Below are 26,706 nucleotides of genomic sequence, written 5' to 3' on the forward strand. Positions count from 1 at the left end.
ATACAATATTATACAACAACAGCTTCAGGTGTACAGTGCAGTGATCAAGCCTCTACCCCATCCATGATGCGGTCTCCCTAGCAAGACGTGACCATCTGACACCCCACAAAATATTCACAACACCATCAATTACATTCCTCGAACTGTCTTCCACGACCCTGTGGCAACATTGAATTTATCGTTCTTTTGGATTAAGTTACTCTTGTAGTCAATTAAAAAGTAACTTTTAAAAACAAGTAGTACATATACATAGTGTACACTTTAAAAGGTACAAAAAAGTACACAAAATATGTGTTTTTCTCCAACCTCTGCCCAAATGCCCCATGGTCCCTCCCTGGACATAACCAGGGTTATTAAGTTTATATGCACCCTGACATGTGAATTCTGTGTATATAGAAACACTTTCTTTTTTAGAAGTATTAATACATACTGTATTTCACAAATGTGTTTGTGTGCATCTGTAGGATCAATTCCCAGAGGAGAAATTGCTGGGGCAAAGCATACGAGTATTAGTAGCTATATTCCTGTTTTACCAGCTTACCCTCTTGCAATGTCCAAGAGTGCCTCTTTCCCTGCACACTCACAAGCATTGTGTGTCAACGAAGTTTTGTTTCTGTTTTTGTGCTATGAGGCCCTGGTAGATCAACGTTTTTGATTGTTGCCAATCTGATCCGCAAAACATTGTATCTTATTTCTTGCAATTTTAATTAGCATTTTTCTTATGTGGAAATTTGATCAGCTTTGAATTTTTTTTTATTGGGTAACTGTGTTTTTTCCAGGACCCATCAGCTGCAAGTCAAGTTGTTGTCCTTCAATTTAGTTGTGGAGGGCACAACTCAGCTCCAAGTCCAGTCGCCGTGTTTTCTCTCTAGTTGCGGGGGGCACAGCCCACCATCCTATGCGGAAATCGAACTGGCAACCTTGTTGTTAAGAGCATGCACTGTAATCAACTGAGCCACCTGGCCACCCAAGCTTTGAATTTTTAAGTCATTTCTAATTTTCTCTGAATCTTCTGGTTATTTCCTTTGCCCATTTTTTCTGTTGATTTTGACATATTTTTCTTAATAATTTACAGGCATGCTATATGTTAAGAAAATTAGCTGTTTGTGATAAGGATAGTGATTTTTCTCAGCTTATTCATGGTGTGTGTGTGCCTTCTTTAATCAAATTGTTGTTTTTGCATTTTTATATAATCAGATGTATCAGTGTGTTTTTATGGTGCATACTTTTTAAAAAAAACTTTATTTTTATTTATTTAAAAAATAGTTTTCTTTGAAATTTTATTGGGGAATAGTATGTTTTTCCAGGACCCATCAGCTCCAAGTCAAGTAGTTGTTTCAGTCTAGTTGTGGAGGGCACAGCTCTTTGGCCCATGTGGGAATTGAACCAGCAACCTTGGTGTTTTGAGCCTGTGCTGTAACCACCTGAGCTAACCAGCAGCCCCTAAACTCTTTATTTGGAAATAATTGTATTATAGAGTCATTGGTAGTTGCAGAAATGGTACAGAAAGGTCCATGTAAACCTTACCCACTTTTCCCTGAAGGTTACATCTTACATAATGTACAGCATAATATGGAAACCAGGATATTGACATTGATACAATGTGTGTTCTGTGCCATTTTGTCATATGTGTAGATACATTTAACCACCATAGGAGTCACCATAAAGATCTCTCTCATGGCTCCTGTGTAGTCACACCCACCCCAGCCCCTGTCAGGCACTAATCTGTTCTCCATCTCCATAATGTCATTTCAGGAATGTTTGATAAATGAAATCCTATGGTATGTGACCTTTAAGATTGGCTTTTTTCTCTTGGCCCCTCCTCCTGTCTCTTATCTTTGGCTCCACTAATCTGTACTCCATCTCATTAAGGATTGGATTCTCCTGCTTCTCTGCATGCCTGGTAATTTTTGACTGGATGTCAGACATGATTTTCCCTTGAGGACTGGATATTTTTATAGGCCTAGACACATGGTTTGAGCTGTGTTCTGGATGCTGGAAACAGTTGGATCCTTTAGCGTCTGGCTCTGAAGATTTGCTGCGTGGGCCCTTTCAGCGTAGCTTTTTTTTCCCCCCACACGCTGATGCAAGACCCTTCCTTCTGAGCGCCCTTCCCAATGCCTCCGAATTGTGAGGTTTACCATTCTGGCCGGTGGGGACAGCCACTAGTGCCTGTCCTGCTTGAGCGCTAGGCATCGTCCACTTTCATCCTTTCGGGGTCCTTCCCCCGGCCTCACGTAATTTCCTCACGCCTGTGTTGATCAGTGGTCTGTTGAATACTCCAGTGGGACCATCCACGGGTGTGGAGGGTCTTCTCCCCCTGCCACGCTCTTCTCTCTGGTCCTCTACCCTGCCAGCTCTAGGTGCTGAGAATTTCAGTTCCATCTCCTAAACTTGGGGAGCTGCCTGGGCTCCATCTCAATTCCCCTTCCTACTCTGTGGCCTGGCAGTTCTCTTTAAGGGCTCACGTTTTTTGTTTCCCATCTATTGGCCTTCCTGTTTCTTACATATTATCCAGTTTATTTATTTGTTTCAGGCAGGAGGATAAGTCCAGTCCCTGTTACTCCATCTTAGCTAGAAGCAGAAAGCCCATTCATTGGTATTTAAATCAACCAACGAAACCAAACTTTGCCAAAATAAAATTCCCAGAATGTAATTGTATAAAAGATGTTTATTATTGTGACTATATGTTATAACTTCAAACTGAAACTCGTCCATTCCCAAAATGGATGGACACACAGTTGCATGGTATGCACTCTGACATGACAATGGCAGTCTGTTTAGCATTTAGTGGGTGCCAGGCACGAAGCTAAGCACCTTGTGTGGATTACCTCATTTACTCCTCAACGGCTGGGTGAGCTGGAAATACCTGCAGCCTGCAGCTGAAGAAGTGGGTTAAGAGAAGTTAAGTGACTTCTCTTGGCATTTGAAAATAAAACAATACTTAAAATTATTCTTTCTCAGACTGGGTTATATAGAAAGGACTGTTGTGTCTTAATGTAATTTGCAGAAAATGAGCTGAGTTCTTTTTCTTTTTTTAAGCTGAGCCATCTTGCCGCCTATTGGCATCTCAGCGGCAGCTCAGCTTGGGCTGGGCATCGAACTGCTGTTGCTCAGAGCTCACACTCTTGAGCGAGCTTTTAACCAACTGAGCCACTAGGCCGGCCCTCAAGCTGAGTTCTTATTTCAAGTTAGAGCCTCAGAGTTACAGGAAAATTTTATTTCTAGAACAAAGGACAGCATTCTTTTGGGGGACATTTCTAGACAAATGGAGAGACTACACCCAGGGGCCTTTGTTCATTTGGTTCTGAAACCACCCTCATTGCTATTGTTGACATTGGCGGCCTGCCAGAGAGAAATCAAATGAATTTTAAAAATCTTTTTCAAAATCTTTTTTCAAAAATGGGAATAGGTTGGAACTAGAGAGAGGATAGAAGACTACTCAAGTTAATAATGTAAGTGACTTAGAAAAATCTTTCAGATAGCACAGTGAGAAGTATTTGTGTGATGAAACATTACCTAAATTGGATTAAGAGGATGCAACTGTATATAATCATGGAAACCGAACGGATTCCATTTAAAAAAAGAAACACCTTGTTTTTAAATTGTAAGTCTGGTGTCAACCTTGTTTCATTCTTTTATTGCCATTAAATTGTAATAGGTTTGTTTTAAACCTCAGGATGCTTTCTGCGCCCTTATTAGCGTCACAGATTTTGTTCCCACAAGTTGAAAATACCTTGACAGACACACAGGTTGGCTGAACTCACAGGTCGCCCCATGAGAGTCGTGGGCTGGTATCACTCCCATCCTCATATAACTGTTTGGCCTTCACATGTTGGTAAGTATTACGGGGTTGCATCTTAGAAGTGAATAGAATTTTCCTTCTCCATTACATGGGCTATGGTTATTTTAAACCAAAATTTAACTATCCTTAAACAGGTATCCTTATTTTTATTTTGCTATGTTTTAAAAGTAATATTGATTGTTCTTAAAAGAGATAAAATTTCACTACTCCATTTTGACTATTCAGGAAATCAAGATTAGCTAAATCCTTATAATTGGCTGATATAAAAAAAAAGCTATAACTAAAAATGGCTAATTTGTGAATACCACTGCCCAATACACTACCACTGGTGGGATGGGTGACAGCTACAAAACTGATGTCTGCATGGCTGTTTAACACACATTCCATCCTAGCTGTTTGGGATGTCAACCTACCTTCTATCCCTCTAATAATGTTACAAAATTGTTTTCTCTCTTTATCTTTACCCCTTGTCCTGAATCACGGTCACGTTTTGTCTCTACCCGACTCTCCTGAAGGAAGTAGAACAATTTTACTTGGGCAAACTGAAGTAACATTCTTGGGCATTTATGTGCTGATGGTTTCCAACTGTTTTCATCTCGAACCTTCATGGTAGCCTGTCAGTTAGAAATCTCCCCCCATTGTACTGAGGAGAAAATAGAGGCCCACAATGGTAACTCAGCAGCAGAGCTGAGGTTTGAAGCCAGGTCTGTCTTCCAAGTCTGGGCTCTTTCCACCGTGATCTTCTATTTCGAGTCATAGAGGCTTGATCGATTGCAAATTCCATGTTCACCTGTGCTGTGGCATGAGTGCCAAGAAACCAGCAGCAGTGCAGTGTCAGACTTGAATAATAGATGGGTGGTCCTGCATCGAGAGCAGTGACTCTCAGTGTAGGGAGGGACACTTCTCAGAATCAGCTCGAGAGCTTCTGTAAAATGGACCTGCCCTAAATTCATCTTTCCCAACCCGGACCTAACAGTCTCTGGGAGTGGGGCCTAGGAATACTGTGAAAAAGCTCAAGGAATTCCGGTGTGGAGCCCCAGTTCAATACTGATTTAGAATAAGGGAGATAAGGGATTTGCTCTGTTTCTTGCTGACAGAAACCGACTCCTGCCCCACTGTAGCATGATATTGGCGTGCCTAAGACATCCTGTATTAACAAAAATAATGTAGTATCAAAACAGTTTCTTCAATGCAAAAGAAAAAGCTTGAAGCTAGAATGTGCAATCACAAGAACTGAGGTATTTTTAAGTTGTATCTTGACATAATTTGGGTTAAAGTTGATAAAATAGTCAAAGAATTCCTGAATACTCTTTTCCTAGATTTGCCAAATGTTAACATTTTGCAACATTTGCTGTGTCATTCTCTCTTTCTGTACATATGTGTATATGTATATATGTATGTGTGTGGATCTGAGTATAATTTTTCCTGAAATATTTGAAAGTAAGTTGCAGACGCTATTCTCCTTTACCTCTAAATACTCTTCAGTGTGAAGTTCCTAAATACAATGCTATTTTCTTATATAACTACAGTGCATTTATCAACAATTGAGAAAATAGCATTGATATAATACTGTCATTTAAATTATTGCCCTTATTCATAGCCTTTAATTGGCTCACTAATGCCCCAGTAAAAGTGGTTTTTATAGCTATAAATGTATTCCTGTAAAACCGTAATATCACTGAATAAATTCAGTGTTTGCTTATACCTAACTTTTACTCAATAATAGTAGCTATTTTTTTCCTGCCACCATCAACATTAAATGGGATTGACCTCAAATTTCTCCTATGGTAGTGCCAACAGCCAGAAAGAAATAAGTACCAACCACTCATGAAAGAAAGCTTGGAATGTATATTCCTGAACAATTACTGTCACTATGGTAATAAGTTAGAATGGAAAAGATTTAAAATCGTGTGGTAAGAAAAGAAACTCCCTAAGAACTAGGGGCGTGGGGTAAACATTATTAGTCTCTGAAGTCGAACACCCACAAAATGTTTAGAATTCGGAGAATGATTGAATTTTCCCCGCTGGGGAAGAAGGTCCACGCCATTTAACAAGAAGCTGGGATGCATTTGCAGTGCAGCAGTAAGAGCAGAATGAAACTGAGAAACAGGATCCACTGAAAATTATGAATCAATAAAGAAGCCAAATGAATAATTCAGCACAAAATAGACTTGGAGACTGGAGCATTCGTATCTTACCTAGAAATACTAATACTTACCTGGGTAAGCAAAAGGAACAAATAACCGCAAATGTAATAAAGCTTACTCTCAAAGACACTTCTAAGAGTGTAAAATTTTAAACTGCAAATAGAAAGTTCAGAGAGGTATCTAACCCCACCATGAGGGCTGGGAACACCAGCTTTGGATTGTGTTAGGAAAGGAGGCTGTGTTAGAATCTCGTTTCAGTCACTTAGTAGATGAGAAGACCTCTTAACATCTCTGTGCCACAGTTTGCTCTATGACACAAACGGAGAACCCGTTACCAGTCTCAGCGTTGTTTGGAGCAGTGCGTGAAATCATGGTTGTGGCCTTTGTCCCATGCTTATCACGATACCAAAGCATGTATTTGTACAACTCGTGACACACACAGAGTATGATTACATGTCTAACAGTGAAGGGCAGACAACATTTGAAGGGTTAACAAGAATACATCAGGTTTCAACTGACATCAAAATATTTGTGGTAATAAAACTATGGGTAAAACTAAAGAAAAAAACAATCTCCCAACGAAACTGGTGTTCACAGTAGACTGCTGTGGATTTCAAAATACAAAGATACAACTCATCTCCAAACAGTTGTTTAAGAATTGGGTCAAACAGGCCCTATATTAGCAAGCCTTGGGAAAAAGTGAGTGATGAATAAAAACAGGTTGATTTAAAATATGTACAGTCAGTATGTTTAATAGGAAAAGAATGCCAAGCTATGATAAAGAATGGCAAGTGAGAAGGAGTGAATTTTTTTTTCCATTACAGAAAAGATAGGGAGGGAGAGGATGTGACAGCAGCGTGTGTGTAACAGATTTTAATGCTTTTATGATAAGGCAGTTAGGAGAATTAGGTTAAGTTCTAGTGGTTAAATGAGATAGCATTCTAAACATATTTTTAACAGATTATTACATGGATGATTATTCAAAAAATTTATTGGATACCTGTATGGAATAATACAGTCATGATTTCTGCTGGCTTAGACCTTAGGGTTTTGTGAGGAAGAAAAAGAAAGTACTGAGGGGAAAACAAAGAGTAACAACAGTAAAGAAGGAATACAGCATTTGTACCAGCAAATCTAGACAGGGTAAACACCTATAAAAGTAAAAGCCTCGGGATTGAGAAATAAACACAATAATATGCCATTAAAGACAAGCTGCAAACTTAAAGAGTTGAACAGAAAATAACGGGCTAGGTTAAGCTCTATGGAGAAAGTCAAGGTCGCAGTTACATCATTAGCAAAAGGGTAAGAGAGAGAAGCTAGGTCATTCTGTAATAAAAGGCACTGTACATAATGAAACAGTGTTACATTATGTTCCCTATCATAGCAATAAAATGTGCAAAGGACCAAGTGTTCCATGTAAGGAATGGAAAGGAAGCTCTAGTTGAATAGAAGAGCTGGATAACCCACTCAGAATTGTCTTCATTCCTTCAAGAGTATGAGTGAATGTTTTGACTTTGGGTTGCGGTTGGCAAAAGCAAGGGTGATGTAGGTCAAGCACGCACCCTAAGACTTTAAAACTTGGTTTAAAAATATCAGCCTTACAGAAAAATTATAAGAAGAGCATACAGAAACAGGTTCAACAATTGTTACCCTTTTGCTAAGTTTGCTTTCTCCTTTTCTGTCTGTATCCCTCCAACCCACACACTATTTGAGAGTGACTTATTTCTCAAGGATGTTCACATCCATAACCACAGTGCAGTTCCTAAAGTCAGGAAATTGGATGTTGATATAATCCTATTATGTGATCTGCAGAACTTTGTCAAATTTTGCCAATTATCCCAATGCTGCCCTTCACAGCAATTTTTCCTTTGCAGTCGAGGACCCAATCCTGAGATCATGCATGCCATTTAGCCTCATGTCACGTTAGTCTCAATCTGGACTTTTTCTCATTCCCAAAGTTCTGAATTCCCCACTTACTCCTTCACTTTCAGCAGATAACACCCTTCCAACTTTAATAGAGGAAAGGGGGGTAATGAGAAAGGGATTTTCAGCATCCTCTTTAATCACCTACGTATCACTGTGCACATCTTCTATTTCCTCCTCTTACAATAGAGAATGTGTCCTTTCTCTTTGCAAATACCTATCTGTCCACTCCCCCTCTCAGTTTTTGCCTCCCATGTTCTCAAAGCCTTTCCCTCTTCATTATGCTTCTCTCTCCTACATCTTATCCCTTTCTGCTCTACTGGATTCGTACCATCACTTATTTGTTCCTTCAGCAAATAAGTTTGATTGTCTGCAATGTGTCTTGCCATCTTCAAGGTGCTGGGGATAAAGCAGTGCAAGAGAAACAAGGTCTCTATCTTCATGGAGCTTTCAAACATGCTCATACCTCACTTGTTGAAGAAAATCAAACAACACTTTTCACAGTCCCACCTCAGGTGCATATTAGCTTGCCCTTCACCTTCACAGCCAAACTCAAAGAGATAGCTACACTTAGGCTTTCTCACCATTCACCCACACCCCTCACCTCACTGTTGTCTGGCTTCTAGCCCATCACTCTGTTGAAGTGGGTCTTGCTGAAGCCATCAGTGACATCCATGTTGAAAATCTAGTGAACATTTCAAGACTACATCTTACGTAGCATTTGACAACTACTGTCTTCTTGAAACACTTCCCAAGTAATCATGAAGAATGTATGTAGCTATTAATGGAAGAAACTAAGCTGAGGCTCAGAGTTGAAATACATTGTCCAAACCTGATGGCTAAGTAAGTGGCGGAGTCAGTATCTGAGCTGATGTTTGTATGAATTGGGCCTAGACATTCTATAGCATCTTGCTTTGACTGGTTTAGTGGGGATAATGCTATTTATGAAAACAGGAAATGGGGGAAGCATAGGTTTGATGATAGGGAAAGAGAGATGGTTGAGTTACAGCATACCCACACAATTAACTTAACCTGAATTTTAGCTGTATATGAGCATGGTTTGCAAAAGAAAATGGGAAGTGGTTTAAATAGTGCGGGATACTTCATAAATCTCATGAGACTTGGCAATATTTTTAAGTTACTCTTATATCCACTTTATTGCCCTTGTAAGTGCATATTAAAATATTAAAAGGAGAAATGTGCTTGTGGCTGTGTCCCTCATTTTTAAGACCTGCTCAATTCTTTCATAGAGAGTGAGGTCATTAGTACTGCTATAAACAATGACATCATAGTGAGTTAATTTATCTCTAGGGTTGGTGGGTCAAATCAGCCTCCTATGACAACTATAGGCTGTGACTTTAATTAAGCAGTTTTTCTACAACCAATCATTTTAACAAATTACATTTTCCAAAACAAGCATTCTTTTCTAGAGGTTACACATTCAATATTCCTTTGAGTCATTATGAACAGTTTTTTGATATTATATTTGCAATGCCCTTCTTGGCAAACAGACTTAGGTGGAAACGCTATCAGGACAAGGTATAGAATAAGCGAAGGCTAAACTAAAGTTTATTGTTATGTAATGCCTATCTCAGGGCTTGTATGCTTAAAAGCACTTGTGTATATTGTCTCCCTTTTTTTAAATTAAAATTTACTGGGGTGACAATTGTTACTAAAGTTACATAAGTTTCAGGCGTACAATTCTGTAATGCGTTATCTATATATCACATTGCGTGTTCACCACCCAGAGTCAATTTGGGTGGGATGGTATGGACATCAGACTCAGATAGCCATTCTTCAGCAATGGTCGTGGATGGAATGGAATGGAACTCATGCTTATGTGCTAGGCATTGTGCTAAAAAAATCTTGCAAGTTTTAAAATACAAAACCCTGTGAGAGTAGGGATGATGTTTATCCTAATTGAACTGATGAGGAAATAGGCTTAGAGGTGTTAAAATGTTGACCAAGGTCATATTCGCGGTACGGAGACCATTTATACAATGCTATGTATTTCAGCAACAGTTTCAGCCAGTATTTCCTTCATATTCATTTCTGGGTCCCATGTGGTCTCACTCGTTACTTAGGAAGCCATGGGAAAGAAGTCCCAATCCAGATCAAATGCAAAGAAGTTTTCAGAACAAATTGGCAAGTGAAGTGGGTGTAAGTCCCTGGACCAAACCACGCTCTGTAGTGTTTCGTTGTAATACCTGATCTTTCATATCCTTCATGAACAATGGTCTGAAGACTTCAGATCTTCCAATTTAGCCTCTGTTCAGTTTTTGGTAATCTTTGAACTAATCCTTTCTAATGTTTTTTGGTGCCTGTTTATGATTTCCTTTTCAAAAACCATATACTGAGCTTTTGTTTCTACTCCCTAGAATGTTGAATTGAATTCTATTGCAATCAGTTCTATAAAGTGGTTTCCTCTGTTTGAATTTCCTCTGTAATAGTTCTACGGTTCCATTTTTTAGTATCAGGTCTAACATATACATTCATTTCCCTAGGAGCAGGCCATCAAAAGTTTACTCTAGGAAGTCTTTTTGTCTGCTTCCAGTGCCTGTCTTTTTCTTTGAGTCCTCTGGAAGAAATTATCACATTTTGGGGGCCTAACTGAAGTTTTCCATTTTTCTCTTTCTATGCTATGTTTCATAGTGGGACTAGTCTTGGGCGAGGCAGCCTAGAGTTATTAATGTTTTCTTATTTAATTGCAGACTTCCTGTGGTATTTCTGTATCCTAGTAAAATATTTATACTTTGACAATCATTTTGTCCATCAGATATATCCTTTTTCTGCCTATAAAATATGAATCCTGGGAGGACTGTATGCCATCATTATCTTTAAATCTTCATCTCTGTGAGATACAGTTTCTTGACAGCAGATTTTTATTTTTGTTTATTTGCAGATGTTCGCACACAAGCCATGTACCAGATGATGGATCAAGGCTTTGTAGGACTTATTTTTTCCTGTTTCATAGAAGATAAAAACACAAAGGTATTGTGTGCGTGTGCGCAAGTGTGCGTGTGTGCATATGTGTGCGCACGTGTGTGCGCGCGCGCGTGTGTGTGTGTGTGTGTGTGTGTGTGTGTGTTTACACACACACACAGAATGGAGAAAAATCTTTTTGCAATTTTAATAGGGTGGCCAGGGAAGGTTTCAATGAGAAGGGTCATTGAGTCAGGACCTGAAGAAAGTGAGGGAGCGAGTCTTGTGGATTTCTTGGGGGAAGAGCGTTCCAGGCAGAGGAAATAGCCAGTGCAAAGACCCTGAGGTGAGTGTGGCATGTTCAGGGGACATTAAGGAAGTCACTGTGGCTGCAGCAGTGAGGAAGACCGTGACCCTATGTCCCAGTGCCTCTGTCAGTCCCAGTTTTACCCCATTACCCCAGTCTCCTATTCAGTTAGCACACTTCTTGGAAGTGTCCTGGTTTAGACGAGAAATCATTTGGTCACCTTACGATGAGGTCTGAAAGCTAACTGGGGCCAGGTCTTACAAGGCTTCCACTTTGATTCTGAGTTGGGAAGCCACTAGAGGGTGACTGTGTGTTTCAATGGGATTCTTCCGATGACTGTGTTGATAACATACTGGACGGGGTGGAGAGGGAGTGCGGGAGGGAGGGGGTGTGGAATCCATGGCGTCCATGAGAGCAGTTAGGAAGATATTGCAGCCATCTAGCAAGAGATGATGGAGGTTTGACCACGGTGGTAGGAGTGGAGGCAATAAGAAATGACGATTCTGCATATATCTTGATGGCTAATAACAGTACCAAGTGCTACCATTTATCACCTATTGTCTGGCACGTACTTATTAGGTGTTTTACATACTTATGCTCTAACCCTAACAGCAAGCCTATGAGGATTATTATCATCCGTAGTTTATGGATGAGCATAATGAAGCTGAGAGAAGTTAAGCAGCTTGATCAAATGACTAGTCTTGCCATTCTCTTTTAGAGTGCTTCTGTTTGAATTTTATAATATGTTCATGTCAGGAGATTTTGCTATGTGTCAGTTTAAACAAAAAGAAAATTAGTATTTAACATCGTAGGTATGAATTTTGCCAAGAGTATCAAGTGTGTCCTATCATTTAGCACATTAGTTATATCCTCAAAATCTGTGTTAACAATGAATATTCTTCATAAAATCACTCTTTTCCTTAAGTATTAAAGTTCAGTATTTTGAACTTTATACTTCACTTGAAATGCTTTTGGCTTTGTCATCATAAGCTTATTTGTTATCATTATAAATCGTTGTTGAATAAGTTTGTTAGCTTCCAACAAAGCAGTTTGAATGGTCTGGTTTTTAGTTTCCCAGTTCTCATGTTCGTGAGCAGTTCTCTGCTGTCCCATGAACACATGTTTGATTGTGGCCATTTCGTGTTGACTGAGTTATATTATCCTTCTTACAGAAAACAATGTGTGACATATTCCATCTTTGTAATCTCTTCTAACCTTCCACTTTCAGAGTGGACTTTGATTTTTAGGATAGAGTCTACTAAATTGCTATACCTTTAAAAAATTAATCCTTCTTTTTGTGACCTTTCTTTTTATTAATTTTTATTTGTTTTTTTTGTAGACTGGCCGCGTACTCTACACTTGCTTTCAATCCATTCAGGCCCAAAAGAGCTCTGAGTAAGTATGACAGAGATGTATGTATGTATTGGTGGGTTAATCGCCAGTCTTGGAAATAGATTGTTTTGTTTCACTTTATTTCTCTCACTGGTAAGACATTAAGAATTCTATATTCTTTGTAGCCCCATTAATATCTCTGTGAAGAGTTAGAAGCTCTTTAGCATCTCCGGTAATGGGAATTGAGAAAACTAGTCTCATATAAGCAGTCTTTTCATTGCAATTACGTCATCACAGCCCTGTCCCACATTTCGTTTCTTGCAATTATTCTGAACTGTACTGCTATTTATCCTTTCTCTGGTGAATTGTAAGCCAAAGACTGAGTATGAAGAGTATTCTAGATTTGTATACACTATTGTCTTTTCTGTTCCATAAACTTGATTTTATTATTATTTTTATTTATTTTATTGTTATTTTAAAATTTTTATCTGAGCCATCCTGCCACCTGTTGGTAGCTCAGCGGCAGCTCAGCTTGAGCTGAGAATCGAACCGGCGACCCTGTTGCCTAGCGCTCACACTCTTGAGTGAACGCTTAGTCAGCTAAGCCCTTCAGCCGCCCCATAAACTTGATTTTAGAATTGCAGTATCTCATTTAAATGTTTGCATAGGTTAATGTCCTTGTTTAAATTCAATTCAACCTACATTAGAAAATCTTAATTTAATATCTGCTGCATGCCAAGCATTATGATAGGCACTGAGGACGCAAGGATGAAAGCCAAGTTCATTATCTAATTGGAAAACAGATGCAAAGACTGTCTTAAATTGTTTTCTTATAATAATTTTAATTTATTATAGCATTGTAGCAATGTTTGAAATAGCAATGGATTGGAAAAGACAGGTGTCTGTAAGTACAGAGTGATTAAATAAAGTTTGAAGCACCCAAATAATGGATTAATATGTAGCCATTAAAAAATGAGGAAGCTCTGTAGTAATACAGAAATATTTCCAAAATACATTCTTAAATAAAAAAGGCGAGGTACAAGAATATTATATGTAGCATGCTACCGCTCATGTAACAATATGGAAGAGAAATAGCCATGAACACACCAGCATCCTTGCTTATAAGTACATACCATGTTTCCCCCAAATTAAGACCGGGTCTTATATTAATTTTTGCTCTAACAATCTGCATTTATTCATTTATTCATATACAAAAATCTACATTTATTCAAATAGTCATGTCTGGCTGACGATCTTAACTGGGGCTTATGTTTGGGGTAGGGCTTATATTATAAGCATTCTGAAAAATCATGCTAGGGCTTATTTTCCAGCTGGGTCTTATTTTTGGGGAACTACGGTAGGTTGTATGGAAAGAAACACATCAGCCCCCTCAGCAGAGAGGAGGTGGGAATGAGGGAATAGGAGGTGTGGAGACTTCACTGCATCCTTTACATAGCTTTGGAATGTTGAACCATTCAGAAGTGTTGCTTAGTCAAGAAACTTTAATTTTTAAAATTTTCATCAAAGTGAAAGATGCACATGTATAAAAATATCAAATGGTATGGAAGAAGTTATAGTAAATAGTGTCAGTCCTCAGAGGGAACCACTTCTTTCTTCTAATTTTGTTTTTAGTTCTGGTGTTTACTTCAATATCTCTAAGTAATATACATTTGATCCTCTTTCTTGATTTACTAATTTTAGATATTATCTATTCTTATTATTACATTATTTTGCTCTCACAACCGTAAATAAAGTTTGCCCTTTTATTTATTCTGTTAATAACAGACAATAGATGATGTCTTTTGGCTCCCTACTGTTACTTGCAGTTTTACCATAAACCTTTATATTTTCACAGTTGCAAATATTTATGTTCTGTGTTGTAACCGTAATTGTTTTCTGTGCTATGTTGACTAGTTTATTCTTAGAGTAGAAAATTAAGAGTTTATATTATGATGATGTAAATATTAGTCCATGTACAACCACACAGTGTATTGTAGTATATACTGTGATTCTATTTCCTTTCTTGTATAGCTTTTTGCTTTTTCATAGGGTTTTGGAATGACTTTTTCCTCCTTGTTTTTCTGCCTTTATCACCTCCCTGAGCTCCAGATTTGGAGGAGTAATAGAAAATTCTTTGGGTTCCCTGCTTTTCCTACAATTGCTCCCTGAAACCCTCCATCTTCCAACTGTAATCCGGTCTCAGTTGACATCCTGGGACTTTCCTTCATTATCCTCCTAGGTTGGATCTGTTGTTGTCTGGATTTCATGTTGTCTTTCTTGGGTCACTCTATCCTAGTAATTTCCTAAGAAAGGTGTGCATTTGAACTAAACCTTGTGAGTCTGTGCTTGTCTGAAAATGTTTTTATTCTTCATTAATAACCCAAATGGATAAAGAATTCTAAATTGACATTTTCCCCCTCAGAACTTTAAAAGCATTGTTTGTTTCATTGTTTTTAAACATCCAGTGTTATTGATGAAGTCTACAGTCCAATTTTGGTTCTTTTGTAAGGGACTTTGTCTTCTCTGTCTCTCTCTGATAGCTTTTAGGAACTTTCTTCTTAAGGTTGTGAAATTTTCTATGATATAGTTAGAGTGTGGATATTCTATGATTAAAACTGTTGAATGCTTTTAATCTGGCAGCACTTATCCTTTAGCTCTGGGAAGTTCTCTGCTATTGTTTTCTTTTGTATCCCCAGATAAAACAATCCATAACATAACCAGTTCCTGGGAAGAGAAAACCTTATTTATAATTCAGTCCAATCCCATAATTTAAAGTTTGTCCAAGTTTAAATCAGTCTTAGGGAGATAATCTCTCATTCTATCAATTACTTCCCTTTCTCCCTATGTTTGTCTCTAAGATGACATCCGAAGTGTTGGGGAGATGATGTGAACAAACTTCTGTTATAGGTCCCCTCTCATGGACTTGAAGCCCTAACATAATGAGGTACCTTACCAGCCTCTCTCTTATGACTCTCTCCCTCCTTCTCCCCGTAAGTTAGTAGGACAATTGTGTCATGTCATTTTCTCTATTCTTTGATAATTCCTCCTCCTGTTTTCCCTTTCTCTTTCTATAACAATTAGTCAGATATCTAAGATCCTAGATTGACCACAGTGACACCTTTCAGTCATATTTTCTATCCTTTTTTTCTAATGTCTTAGGTATATTCTTGATTTTACCTCCTAACCCATTTATGGAAGTTTGTTTGTTTTTGTTTTGTTGTTGTTTAGCAATTTTATATTTTTAATTTCCAAGGGATTTTTTTTCCTTGTTCATTTCCATTTCACAATATCCTGTTCTTGGTTTGTGATATAATATCGAAATGTTATAGTTTCTTCTCTTTTTTTCAGTTATATGTTTCTTCTGTGGTCATTTTTAATGCTTATTTATTTTTTTATCTTTCTTGTCCATCCTTTTTTAAGACGAAGACAACAAAAATATAGGTGGTAGCTCATTATTTGTGGCCTTAGCTTGGTAATAGGAGGTTTTATTTTAGGGTGAGTAGGTTGAGAACCTGCCATATTTCTCAGGGATCACTAAATGTTAGATTTTAGGTATCTTGCTCTGGGATACCAATCTTAACAAGTGTTTCCTCCTAGATAGTTTATTCTATTTGTTAGGAGAACACTTGCTGCTGCTGTTGCTGCTAATGATGATGATGATTTTGGCTTAAGAATGGGAGCTTGGTTACTAAGCATTCTGTGTACAGAGGCTCAATCTTGGAAGGGCACAAAAGAGGAGTAACTAGAGTCCCAGGTTTCTGACAGGAGGACCAAAAGGGGTAGTCTCCAGGAAATCACATAAAGGGAGGAGTGTGATAAAGCAACTTCATGAAGTGGTTTATGAATTTTTGGGCTCACTTTCTTAAGCCACATATGTATGGATCTGATCCTAATTAGCATAAGTGAGAATTGAATTAACTGGTAGACTGCCATATAGGTCCCATAATGACCCCTGGGTGACACACTTGCAGGAAAGATCTGAAGAGCACTATAAAGTCTCTGAAAATTGAATGGACATTGGAAACACAGTCCACTGTGGAAATTTCAACCTGAATGTAACTAGGCAGATTGTCTGCTAACACAAAAATAACACCATTCTCTATAGAATATAAACAAGACCCAGTTATCTCTTAACACAATATTCAGAATACACAGGATGCAATTCAGAATTACTTGGCATGTGAAGAACCACAAAAATTTCACTTTGCGTGGAAACGGATAATCAACAGAGGCGAACACTGAGATGACAGTGAGGTAGGAATTACCTGATAAAGACTGTAAAGCAACTATCATAAAAAATGTTCAAAAAAGCCTATCACAAATACTCTCACAACTGGTATTTAAATAGAAAGTCTCAGCAAACAAATGCAAGACATAATGAACCAAGTGCAAACTTTAGAACTGAAAAATATAATTGCTGAAATACAAGATTTAATGGATGGATTTGATAGCGGAATGGAGATTGCAGAGAAAAGAGTCAGTAAACTTTGATGATAGATCAATAGAAATTATCCAGTATGAGTAAGAGAGAAAAAATACTGACTAAAAAAGTAAATAGAGTGACATCAAAAATGGCATAGTAGGAAACTTCAAGAGTTCTCCAAAAAAGCAGTGAATAATCTGGCAAAAACTGTCAGAATGAACTTTATTGGAACATTAGAAATGAATCACAACTTTATAGCATCGAGCCAAGTGTTTAATCAAGAAAAAAACCACTAGAATCTCAGGATTTAAGGACACCTCTGTTGAGTCACTAGATGGCCACTAAGCTGACAGGACAGAGACCTCAGTGGCCACACATAGCAAAAAATATAGACTATAAAAATTAGTTCAGGAAAGTCCCTAAACACACAAAGAAAATAGGATAAAACAAGGAGCAGCAACAAACTCTGGGGAGGGGGTAAAATCTGATTTCCATAGTTACCATGTTATAGTATTCAAATGGCCAGTTTTCAACAAAATAGGCATTAAAAGAAATTATGGGCTATAAATAGGAAAATAAATTTGTGAAAACATTCTCAGAGGAAGCCCAGACATTGGATTTATTAGACAGAAACTTTCAATCAACTATTTAAAATAGTCTCAAAAAGCTAAAGGCAATATTGTACAAAGAACTAAAGAGAACAATGAGAATGATGGAGACTATCAATAAAGAGAGAAATTATAAAAAGGAACCAAATAGGAATTCTGTAACTGAGAAGTACAGTAACTGAAATGAAAGCTCACTATTGAAATTCAAGATCACATTTGAGAAGATGAAAGAAACATCAAACTTTCAGATAGGTCATTTGAGATTAACCAGTTTGAGGAGCAGAAAGAAAAAAAATGAAGAGAAATGAACAGAGCCTAAGAGACCTTAGGACATCTTAAAACAATATCAGTGTATTCATAATAGGAGTCCCAACAGAAGATGACAGAGAGAAACTGACAGAAAATATATATATGAAGAAGTAATGGCTAAAAACACCCCAAATTTAATGAAAAGCATGAATCTACACATCCAAGAATCTCAAAGAACTCTAAGCAGGATAAACTCAAGGAGATCCACATTGAGACATATTATAATCAAAGTGTTAGAAGCCAAAGACAGAATCTTGAAAGCAACAAGAGAGAAGTGACTCATATACAAGGGATTCTCAATAAGATCAGGAGGCAATTTCTTATCAGAAACCAGAGATGCAAGAAGGCAGTGGAATGACATATTCTAAATGCTAATTACAAACAAACAAACAAAACTACCAAGCAAGAATTCTATTTCTGGCCAAATTATCCTTTAAGAATGAAGGAGAAATTAAGGCATTCCCAGGTAAAAAAAAATCTGAGAGAGTTTTGTCACTAGTAGATCTGTCCTACAAGAAATGCTAAAAGGAGTCCTTCAGGCTGAAATGAAAGGACACTGGACAGTAACTTGCATCTGCACAAATAAATAAAAAACACCAGAAAGTATTAATGTATTTTCAGTTTTGTTACTTTTTTTTCTCTAACATAAAGAACAGTTATAAATCTATTGATATACCCATATTGTATAAAAATGTAATTTGTAATAACAAAAGGATGGGAATGGAGTTATATAGGAGCAATGTGTATATGATTGAAACTATGTTGGTATTGATTTTAACTAGATTTTTACAAATTAAAATGTTAATTGTAATTTGCAGTGCAACCATTATGAAAATAATGATACATAGTAAAAAAATGAGAAGGGATTCAAAATGGTGCAGTTGAAAATGTCTTTTTAATACAAAAATAAAGGCAGTAATGGAGGGATTTAGGAACAAAAAAAGATGTAAGACATGTAGAAGACAAATAGCAAAATGGCAGAGGTCTTTTTTTAATCAGTAATTATGTTAAATGTAAACTTAAGTAAACTCCCCAAATGAAAGGCAGAGATTGTCAGAATGGATAAATAAAACAAACAAAACAAACAAAAAGCTCTACAAAAGACTTGCTTTAGATCCAAAGACAAAAGTAGGTTAAAAGAAAAAAATGGAGAAAGATATTCCATGCAAATAGTAATCAGAGAGCACTGGAGTAGCTACACTGTTATCAGACAAAATAGACAAAAATTGTTATGAGACAAAAGAGGAGATTATATAATGATATATGTGTCAATCCACCAAGAAGATATAACAATTATAAACACACATGCACCTAACAAAAAGGGCCCCAAAATATGTCACGCAAAAATTGACAGAATTGAAGGGAGTAGATGGTTCAACAATAGTAGTGGGAGACTTCAACACCACACTTTTGGTAAAGGATAGAACAACTAGAGGAAAAAAAAAGAAATAGAAGAATTGAAAAACAGTATAAGCCAACTATACCTAACAGACACATAGAATACTCCACTCAACAACAGCAGAATACACATTCTTCTCAAGTGCACATGGGACATTCTCCAGGATAAACCACATGTTAGTCTGCACAAGTCTCAAATTAAAAAAAACCCTGAAATTATACAAAACATCTTCTACAAACATGGAATGAAATCTGAAACCATTAATAGAGAAAATCTGGAAAATTCACAAATATGTGGAAATTAAAGAACACACTTAACCAATGGACAAAGAAGAAATCACAAGATAAATTAGAGATTTTGAGACTAATGAAAATGAAAGCACACCACAACAAGATTTATGGGATGTAGCAAAAGCAGTGCACAGAGAGAAATTTATAGCTGTACATGCCTACATTAAAAAGGAAATAATAACCTAACTTTAAGGAACTATTAAAAGAAGTGCAAACTAAATACAAAGCAATCAGAAGGGAGGCTATAGTAAATATTAGAGTGAAGACAAAATAGGAAATAGAAAAACAATAAATAGAACCAAATAAACCAAACGATAGTTCTTTGAAAAGATCAACAACATGGATGGAACTTGAGATTACAATGCTAAGCAAAATAAGTCAGACAGAAAAAGCCGAGAACCGTATGATTTCACTGTTAGGTGGAATATAAAACTGAAAGCAACAAAGGAACAAGACAAAGAAACAACTCATAGACACAGACAACAGTTTATTGGTTACCACAGGGAAAGCAGGGAGAGGAGATGGTAGAAGAGGGTAAAGGGAATCAAATATATGGTGATGGAAGGAGAACTGACTCTGGGTGGTGAACACATAATGCAATATATAGATGATGTATTACAGAATTGTACACTTGAAACCTATGTAATTTTACTAACCATTGTTACCCCAATAAACTTAAAAAAATAGTGGGCTGGCTGAGTGGCACGTTGGTTAGGATTTGGCTTGTGACGCCAGCTCTGAGCAGCAGGGCCCCAGTTTGGATCCCACATGCGGGCCAGTGATGCTGCGCCCTCTACAGCTAAGATGGTGAACAACAGCTTGACCTGGGGCTGGGCTGCCGTAACTGCATGAGCGGCCATCCAATGGTCAGTGAGCGACTGCCTCACCCAGAAAGAGCACAATGATCATACCAATATGGGCCAGTGAAGCGAAGTCCTCCACAACTAGACTGAAGAACAAAAAGACAGCAACTTGTCTGTTCTCCTCCCCCAATTCCCCAATAAAATCTAAAAAAAAAAAAGATTAACAAAAATGACATATCTTTAGCTATACTGACAGGGGAAAAAAATGAGAGCAGACCTATGTAACTAAAATCTGAAATAAAAGTAAGGACATTACTACCAATCTTACAGAAATAAAAACGATTATAAAGTAAAACTGAACAATTGGATGTCAATAAATTAGATAACCTAAATGAATTGGACAAATTCCTAGAAACACACAAATTGCCAAAACTGGCTCAAAAAAAAAAAAAGGAAAACCTGAAAAGGCCTATAAAAAATTAAATAGATTCAATCAGTAGTAAAAAACCTCACAACAAAAAAAACTTCAAGACCAGGTGACTACATTGGGTAATTCTGCCACACATTTAAAGAATTAACACTAATCCTTCTTAAACTCTTCCAAAAAATAGAAGAGGAGTGAGCACTTCTAACTCATTTTTTTGAGGCCCACATTATCCTGATACCAAAGCCACACATAGATATCTCCAAAAAAAGAAAAGAAAATTACAAAGTAATATTCCTTATGAATACAGATCCTAAAATCCTCAACAAAATACTAGCAAGCTGATTCCAACAGCATATTAAAAGGATTACACACCATGACCAACTGGGATTTATCTCAGGCATACAAATCAGGTTCACATAAGAAAATTAACTGGGATAATATACCACATGACAGAAATGGAAAAGATGATCTTAAAATTCATATGGTATTACAAGGTTCCCTGAGCAGTCAAAATAATGAAAAAGAAGAACAACGTTGGAGGAATCACACTTCGAGACTTCAAAACTTTCTGCAAAGCTTCAGTAACCAAACTGTGGATCTGGCATAAGTATAGACCATTACGGAATAGAATTGAGAGTCCAGAAATAAACCTGTATATCTATGGCCAGTTGATTTTCAACAAGGGTCCCACTGCATTCAATGAGGAAACAATAGTCTGTTTAGCAAGTGGTGCTGGGGCAACTGGATATTCACATACACTATGTACAAAAATTAACTCAAAGTAGATCGATGACCTAAATAGAAGAGCTAAAACAATGAAACACATAGAAGAAAACGGGTAAATCTTTATGCCATTGGATTTGGCAATGGAATCAGCTATGACACCAAAAGCATGAATAACAAGAAAACCCAGATAAATTTGATTTTATAAAAATTAAACACTTTTGTGCATCAAAAGACATTACCAAGAAAATGAAGGGACAACATGTAGAATAGGAGAAAATATTTGCAAATCATATAGCTGATATGGGTCTAGTATCCAAAATATATAAGAAATTCTTACAACTCAATAAAAGGACAAACAGCTCAGCTTAAAAATGGGCCAAAAGTCTTGAATAGACATTTTTAAAAGATGTACAAGTGGCTAACAAGCACATGAAAATATATTCAACATCACTAGCTATTAGAGAGATGCAAATTGAAACCATGATGAGGTACCCGACATACCTATTAGAGTCACTAAAGTAAAACATACTGACAGTACCAACGATGGAGAACTGGAAATCGCATGAAATCCTGGTTGAAATGTACAGTCACTTTGGAAAACTATTTGACAGTTTCATATAAAGTTAAATATACACTTACCGTGTGACCTAGCAGTATTCCTCCTTTTTATCTGCTGTAGAGAAATGAACACAATTTCACACAAAACCCTATACACGTGTTTATAGCAGCTCTATTCATAATTGCCATAAGTGGAAACAACCCAAATTCCTTCAATAGTTGAATGGATTACCAAACTTGAAGACATCCATACAATGGAGAACTGCTCAGCAATAAAAAGGAATGAACTTTTGATACAGGCAATAACGGAAGAATTTCAGAGGCTGAATGAAAGAAGCCAGCCTCAAAAGGCTGCATCACATACCTGCTATATGATTGCATTTATATGATACCCTCAAAAATACAGAATTGTAGAGTTAGAGCACAGGTCAGTGGTTGTTGGGGCTTATGGATGGGTGGAAGGGTGTGAGTATAAAGGGATAACATGAGGGAGTGTTTAGGGTGGGTGATGGAAAATTCCATATCTTCATTAAAGGGGTTACAGGAATCTGTACATGTGTTAAAATTCATTAAACTGTACTCCATACAGCCAGTTTGCATGCCAATTAAAAGGAAAAAAAGTAACCTGTTAGTACATGACCTCTCTGATCAGTATTTGAAGACCTAAAGGAATGGATGATTCCTTAGGAAAATATACCAAAATTGGTTAAGAAATAGAAAACTTTAGTGCAGTTATCAAAGCAGAGACAAAATGGTGATTAAGGATTGATGATTTTAGAAGACATCAAGCTTACATGGCTTTACAGCTGAATTCTAACAACTGAAGGATAGATGGTTCTAATTCAGTTTACACATCTTTCCAGACTATAATGAAAAGGAGCTCCCCAATTGTTTTTTTTTTTAAATAGCTAGAATAATTTTAACACCAAAAGCTCATTAGAGATAGCATAGAAAGAGAAAACTGTTTGACCGATCTCACTCATAGGTGTAAAAATTTAGAATAAAGTATCAACAAATCAAATATAACAGTATATTAGGGAATAATACACAATGACCAGTTTAATTCGTAAATGTAAGGTTCATTCAGATTCAGGAAATCTAAATGATTCAGAATGTAATATAACTCATTACATCAACAAATTAAAGGAGGAAACCATATGGTTCTATCAATAGATACTGGGGAGACACTTGACAAATTAGGTTATTGTGGATGGAAACTGTCCTGTATTTGATGTGCATCTTCTCATTTAACAACCCTGTGCCCCCTTTTACTATGAAACAAACTGAAAGGTTAAGAAAATTACTCAAAGTCACAAAGCTAGTGTACAGGATCATTCTCAATGTCATACACAAATCTTTACCAATCTGACAAATGAGCAGTAGCATATCAGTAAAATGTTTTTTGCTACATATTACTGAGGGTGCCCATCTTCTTATATGTTTGTCAGCCCTGAATTGCCCATTCATATCCTTTGCTTTATTTTCTATAGAGTTCTTTATTTTTTTCCCTGCTGACTTGCATGATTTCTTTGTATGTTCTGAAAATGTCCGGAAGAAAGAAGAGAGAATATGTGGCAGCAAAACCAACAAACACCCACTATAGTATTTCTCATTAGATCCATAGTTTTTGTTACTCTTCTTAATAGGACTTTTGTGCTTTTTCTATTATAAATTCTGGATGGTTAGTGTTGCTGTATAGGTGCTATAGATTTCTCTATGTTGATCTTGTAACTGGACACACTACTGAACTCTCTATAGTAGTATTGTAGTGTGTCATGGGATTAAGTTGGATTTTCTATGTATTGGGTTGTCAGAAAAGTCATGATGCATTTTTGCAATGAAAAACAGAAAAAATACGTCATGACTTTTCCGACAATCCAATAGATGATCATATCAGCTGCAGATAATGATGGGTGTGACTCTTTCCAATATTCATATGTGTGTGTATTGTTGTTTTAGGAACATTATTATTATTATTATTATTATTATTATTTTAAAGATTTTATTGGGGATTTAGGGAAGGAGCAGTGTTGGGGGATTGGGGAAGGGGAACAGCCAAGTTGTTGTCCTTCAATCTTAGTTGTGGAGGGCACAGCTAGCTCAGCTCCAAGTCCATTCGCCATTGGGCCGCCCGTCCGCAGCTCAGGGTAGCTCAGCTCAAGGGGCCGTGTTCAATCTTAGTTGCGAATGAGTGTAGCCCACCATCCCATGTGGGAGTCAAACTGGCAACCTTGTTGTTAGGAGCATGTGCTCTCACCAGCTGAGCCATCCTGCCACCTGTTGGCAGCTCAGTGGCAGCTCAGCTCAGGTGCAGCTCACTGGCCCATGTGGGAATCGAACCGGCGACCCTGTTGCTCAGAGCTCGCACTCTTACCCAACTGAGCCACTTGGCTGGCCTTTTATTATTTTTTTAAATTCAGCTTCAGCTTTAGGTATACAGCGCAGTGGTCAGGCATCTATACTGCCAATGAAGTGATCTCCCTAATAAGACAAGTGCCCATCTGACACCTTACAAAATCTTTACAACATTGTTGATTACATTTCCCAAACTATCTTTCATATCCCCATGGCAATATTGTGACTACTAATTTGCGCTTTCTAATCCCTTTACCTACTCCTTCATCCCCACCTCCCTCCCATCTAGCAACCGTCAGGTTTTTTCTGTATCTCTGAGACTGTTTCTGATTAGTTTACTCATTTATTCTATTCTTTAGATTCCACGTATAAATGAGATCATATGGTATTTGTCTTTCTCCATCTGACTTATTTCACTTAGCATAATGTTCGCTAGGTTCATCCATATCATTGCAAATGGTAAAATTTCATTCTTTATGGCTGAGTAATACTCCATTGTATAAATGTACCACAGTTTTGTTTTGTTTTTTGTTTTAAAGATTTTTATTGGGGAATTGGGGGATGGGAACAGCACTGGGGAATTGGGGGAAGGGGAACAGACAAGTTGCTGTCCCTTTGTTCTTCAGTCTATCTGTGGAGGACGTCGCTTCACTGGCCCAAGTTGGCACCATCATTGCGCTCTTCCCAGCTGAGGCAGATCAGTCGCTGGCTTCTGGATGGCCGCTCACAGCAGCCACTGGCTGCTCACGCTGGCTGCTGGCTACACACGGTAGCCCATGGCAATCCACTGCAGCAGGGGCTGCAGCCTACACTGTCGCCAGCAACTCACGGCAGCCCAGCTCCAGGTTGAGCTGTTGTTCAGCATCTTAGCTGTAGAGGGCAGTGTCACTTGCTCTCATATGTGGGATCCGAACCGGGGCCCTCTGGCGTCCCAAGCCAGCTCTTAACCAATGCGCCACTCGGCCGGCCCTACCACAGTTTTTTTATCCAGTCGTCTACCAGTGGGCATTTTGGTTTCCAAGTCTTGGCTATTGTGAATAGCACTGCAGTAAACACAGGGGTGCATGTATCTTTTTGAATTAGCGTCTTGGGTTTCTCTGGATAGATACCAAGGAGCATTCTTATTTCATTGGTGTGGACCTATGAAAGTTGAATGTCAGAATTTGATGGCAAACATCGTTGTCTTTCTGACTCTAATGGGAATACTTCAGACGTTCTATCCTTAAGCATGAATTTGTTACAGTTTTATGCTAGACACTCTATATTCCTTTATTAAGTTAAGGAAGTTTCTTCTAATTCTAGTTTATTGAGAGTTTTTAACCATGAATGTCTCTTTAGTTAGTTTTAGCAAATGCCTGTTTGTCATTTCCTGAGTTGATAATGTGATTGTTTTCCCTTACAGCTAGTAAAGGTTATGACTTACAGTGAAAGCTTTTTGAACACTGAAGTGTTGCATTCCTGAGAGAAACCCTACTTTGCCATGATGTATTGTTCTTTTAATACAAAGTAGATTCTATTTGCTAATATTTGGTTTAAAATTATTGCATCTATGTTCATAAGTGACATTAGCTTTAAAGTGTTCATGTCTTTGATTTCTCTTGTGTGGTTTTGGCATCAGGAATCTTTTAGCTATAAAATGAGTTGGATTTTCCCCCCTTTTTTCTGGAAAAACAATATAGCATAAAGAACATTGCTCCGCAGCCAGATGTTTTGGTTGGAATCCTGGTTTTCCATTATCTTGACTTCTAACACTATAGGTTAGTTTTGCCTACTATTTTTTATTACAGTTTATTGGGATGACAGTGGTCAACAAAACTACATAGGCTTCAAGTGTACAATTGTATATAATACATTGCCTACTTTTGAACCATATGTACTTAGAGTCATACAATATGTACTCCTCTCTCTAGTTTCTTTCATTCAGTATTACATTTGTGAGATTCGTACATGAGGTAATAGTTTAGTAATTCTCATTGCTGTATACAGTCTATTGTATGAGTATACCACAGTTTATTCATTCTATTGCTGAGAGATAGTTCTAGTTTTTAAAATGCTCTTAAAATTGTACTGCTATGAATATTCTTGTTCTGAACATGTGTAGATTTGTTGGGTATTTATTTTTTTTCTAGAAACTTTTTTTAATTAACGTTAATTGGGGTGACAATTGTTAGTAAAGTTACATAGGTTTGAGGTGTACAATTCTGTAGTACATCATCTATATGATGAGGGTAAAAGGCGTCAAATACATGGTAATGGAAATAGAACTGACTCGGGATGGCAAACACACATTGTTGGGTATTTCTGTTGGGTACATACCTAGGAGTGGAATACGTATGTATATATGTATGTATATCATCAGCTTTAGTAGATAA

At 37.4% G+C, this 26,706-nt stretch overlaps 1 protein-coding gene across 4 annotated transcripts in view; it reads left to right on the plus strand.

Annotated features, from left to right (window-relative positions):
• The window catches only part of BRCC3 (BRCA1/BRCA2-containing complex subunit 3), a 54,278-nt gene that overhangs the window by 17,000 nt on the left and 10,572 nt on the right, over positions 1 to 26,706 (plus strand). For 3 of the 4 annotated variants that reach the window (XM_019627633.1, XM_019627632.1, XM_019627635.1), the window contains 3 exons: positions 3,751 to 3,838; positions 10,778 to 10,866; positions 12,444 to 12,499. In XM_019627633.1, coding sequence (XP_019483178.1) covers positions 3,751 to 3,838; positions 10,778 to 10,866; positions 12,444 to 12,499 — 233 coding nt within the window. The remainder of the gene's footprint in view (positions 1 to 3,750; positions 3,839 to 10,777; positions 10,867 to 12,443; positions 12,500 to 26,706) is intronic. The other variant, XM_019627634.1, reaches the window with a different exon arrangement.

The sequence above is a fragment of the Hipposideros armiger genome, unplaced genomic scaffold (assembly GCF_001890085.2).
Source record: "Hipposideros armiger isolate ML-2016 unplaced genomic scaffold, ASM189008v1 scaffold_738, whole genome shotgun sequence".
NCBI classification, from domain to species: Eukaryota; Metazoa; Chordata; class Mammalia; order Chiroptera; family Hipposideridae; genus Hipposideros; species Hipposideros armiger.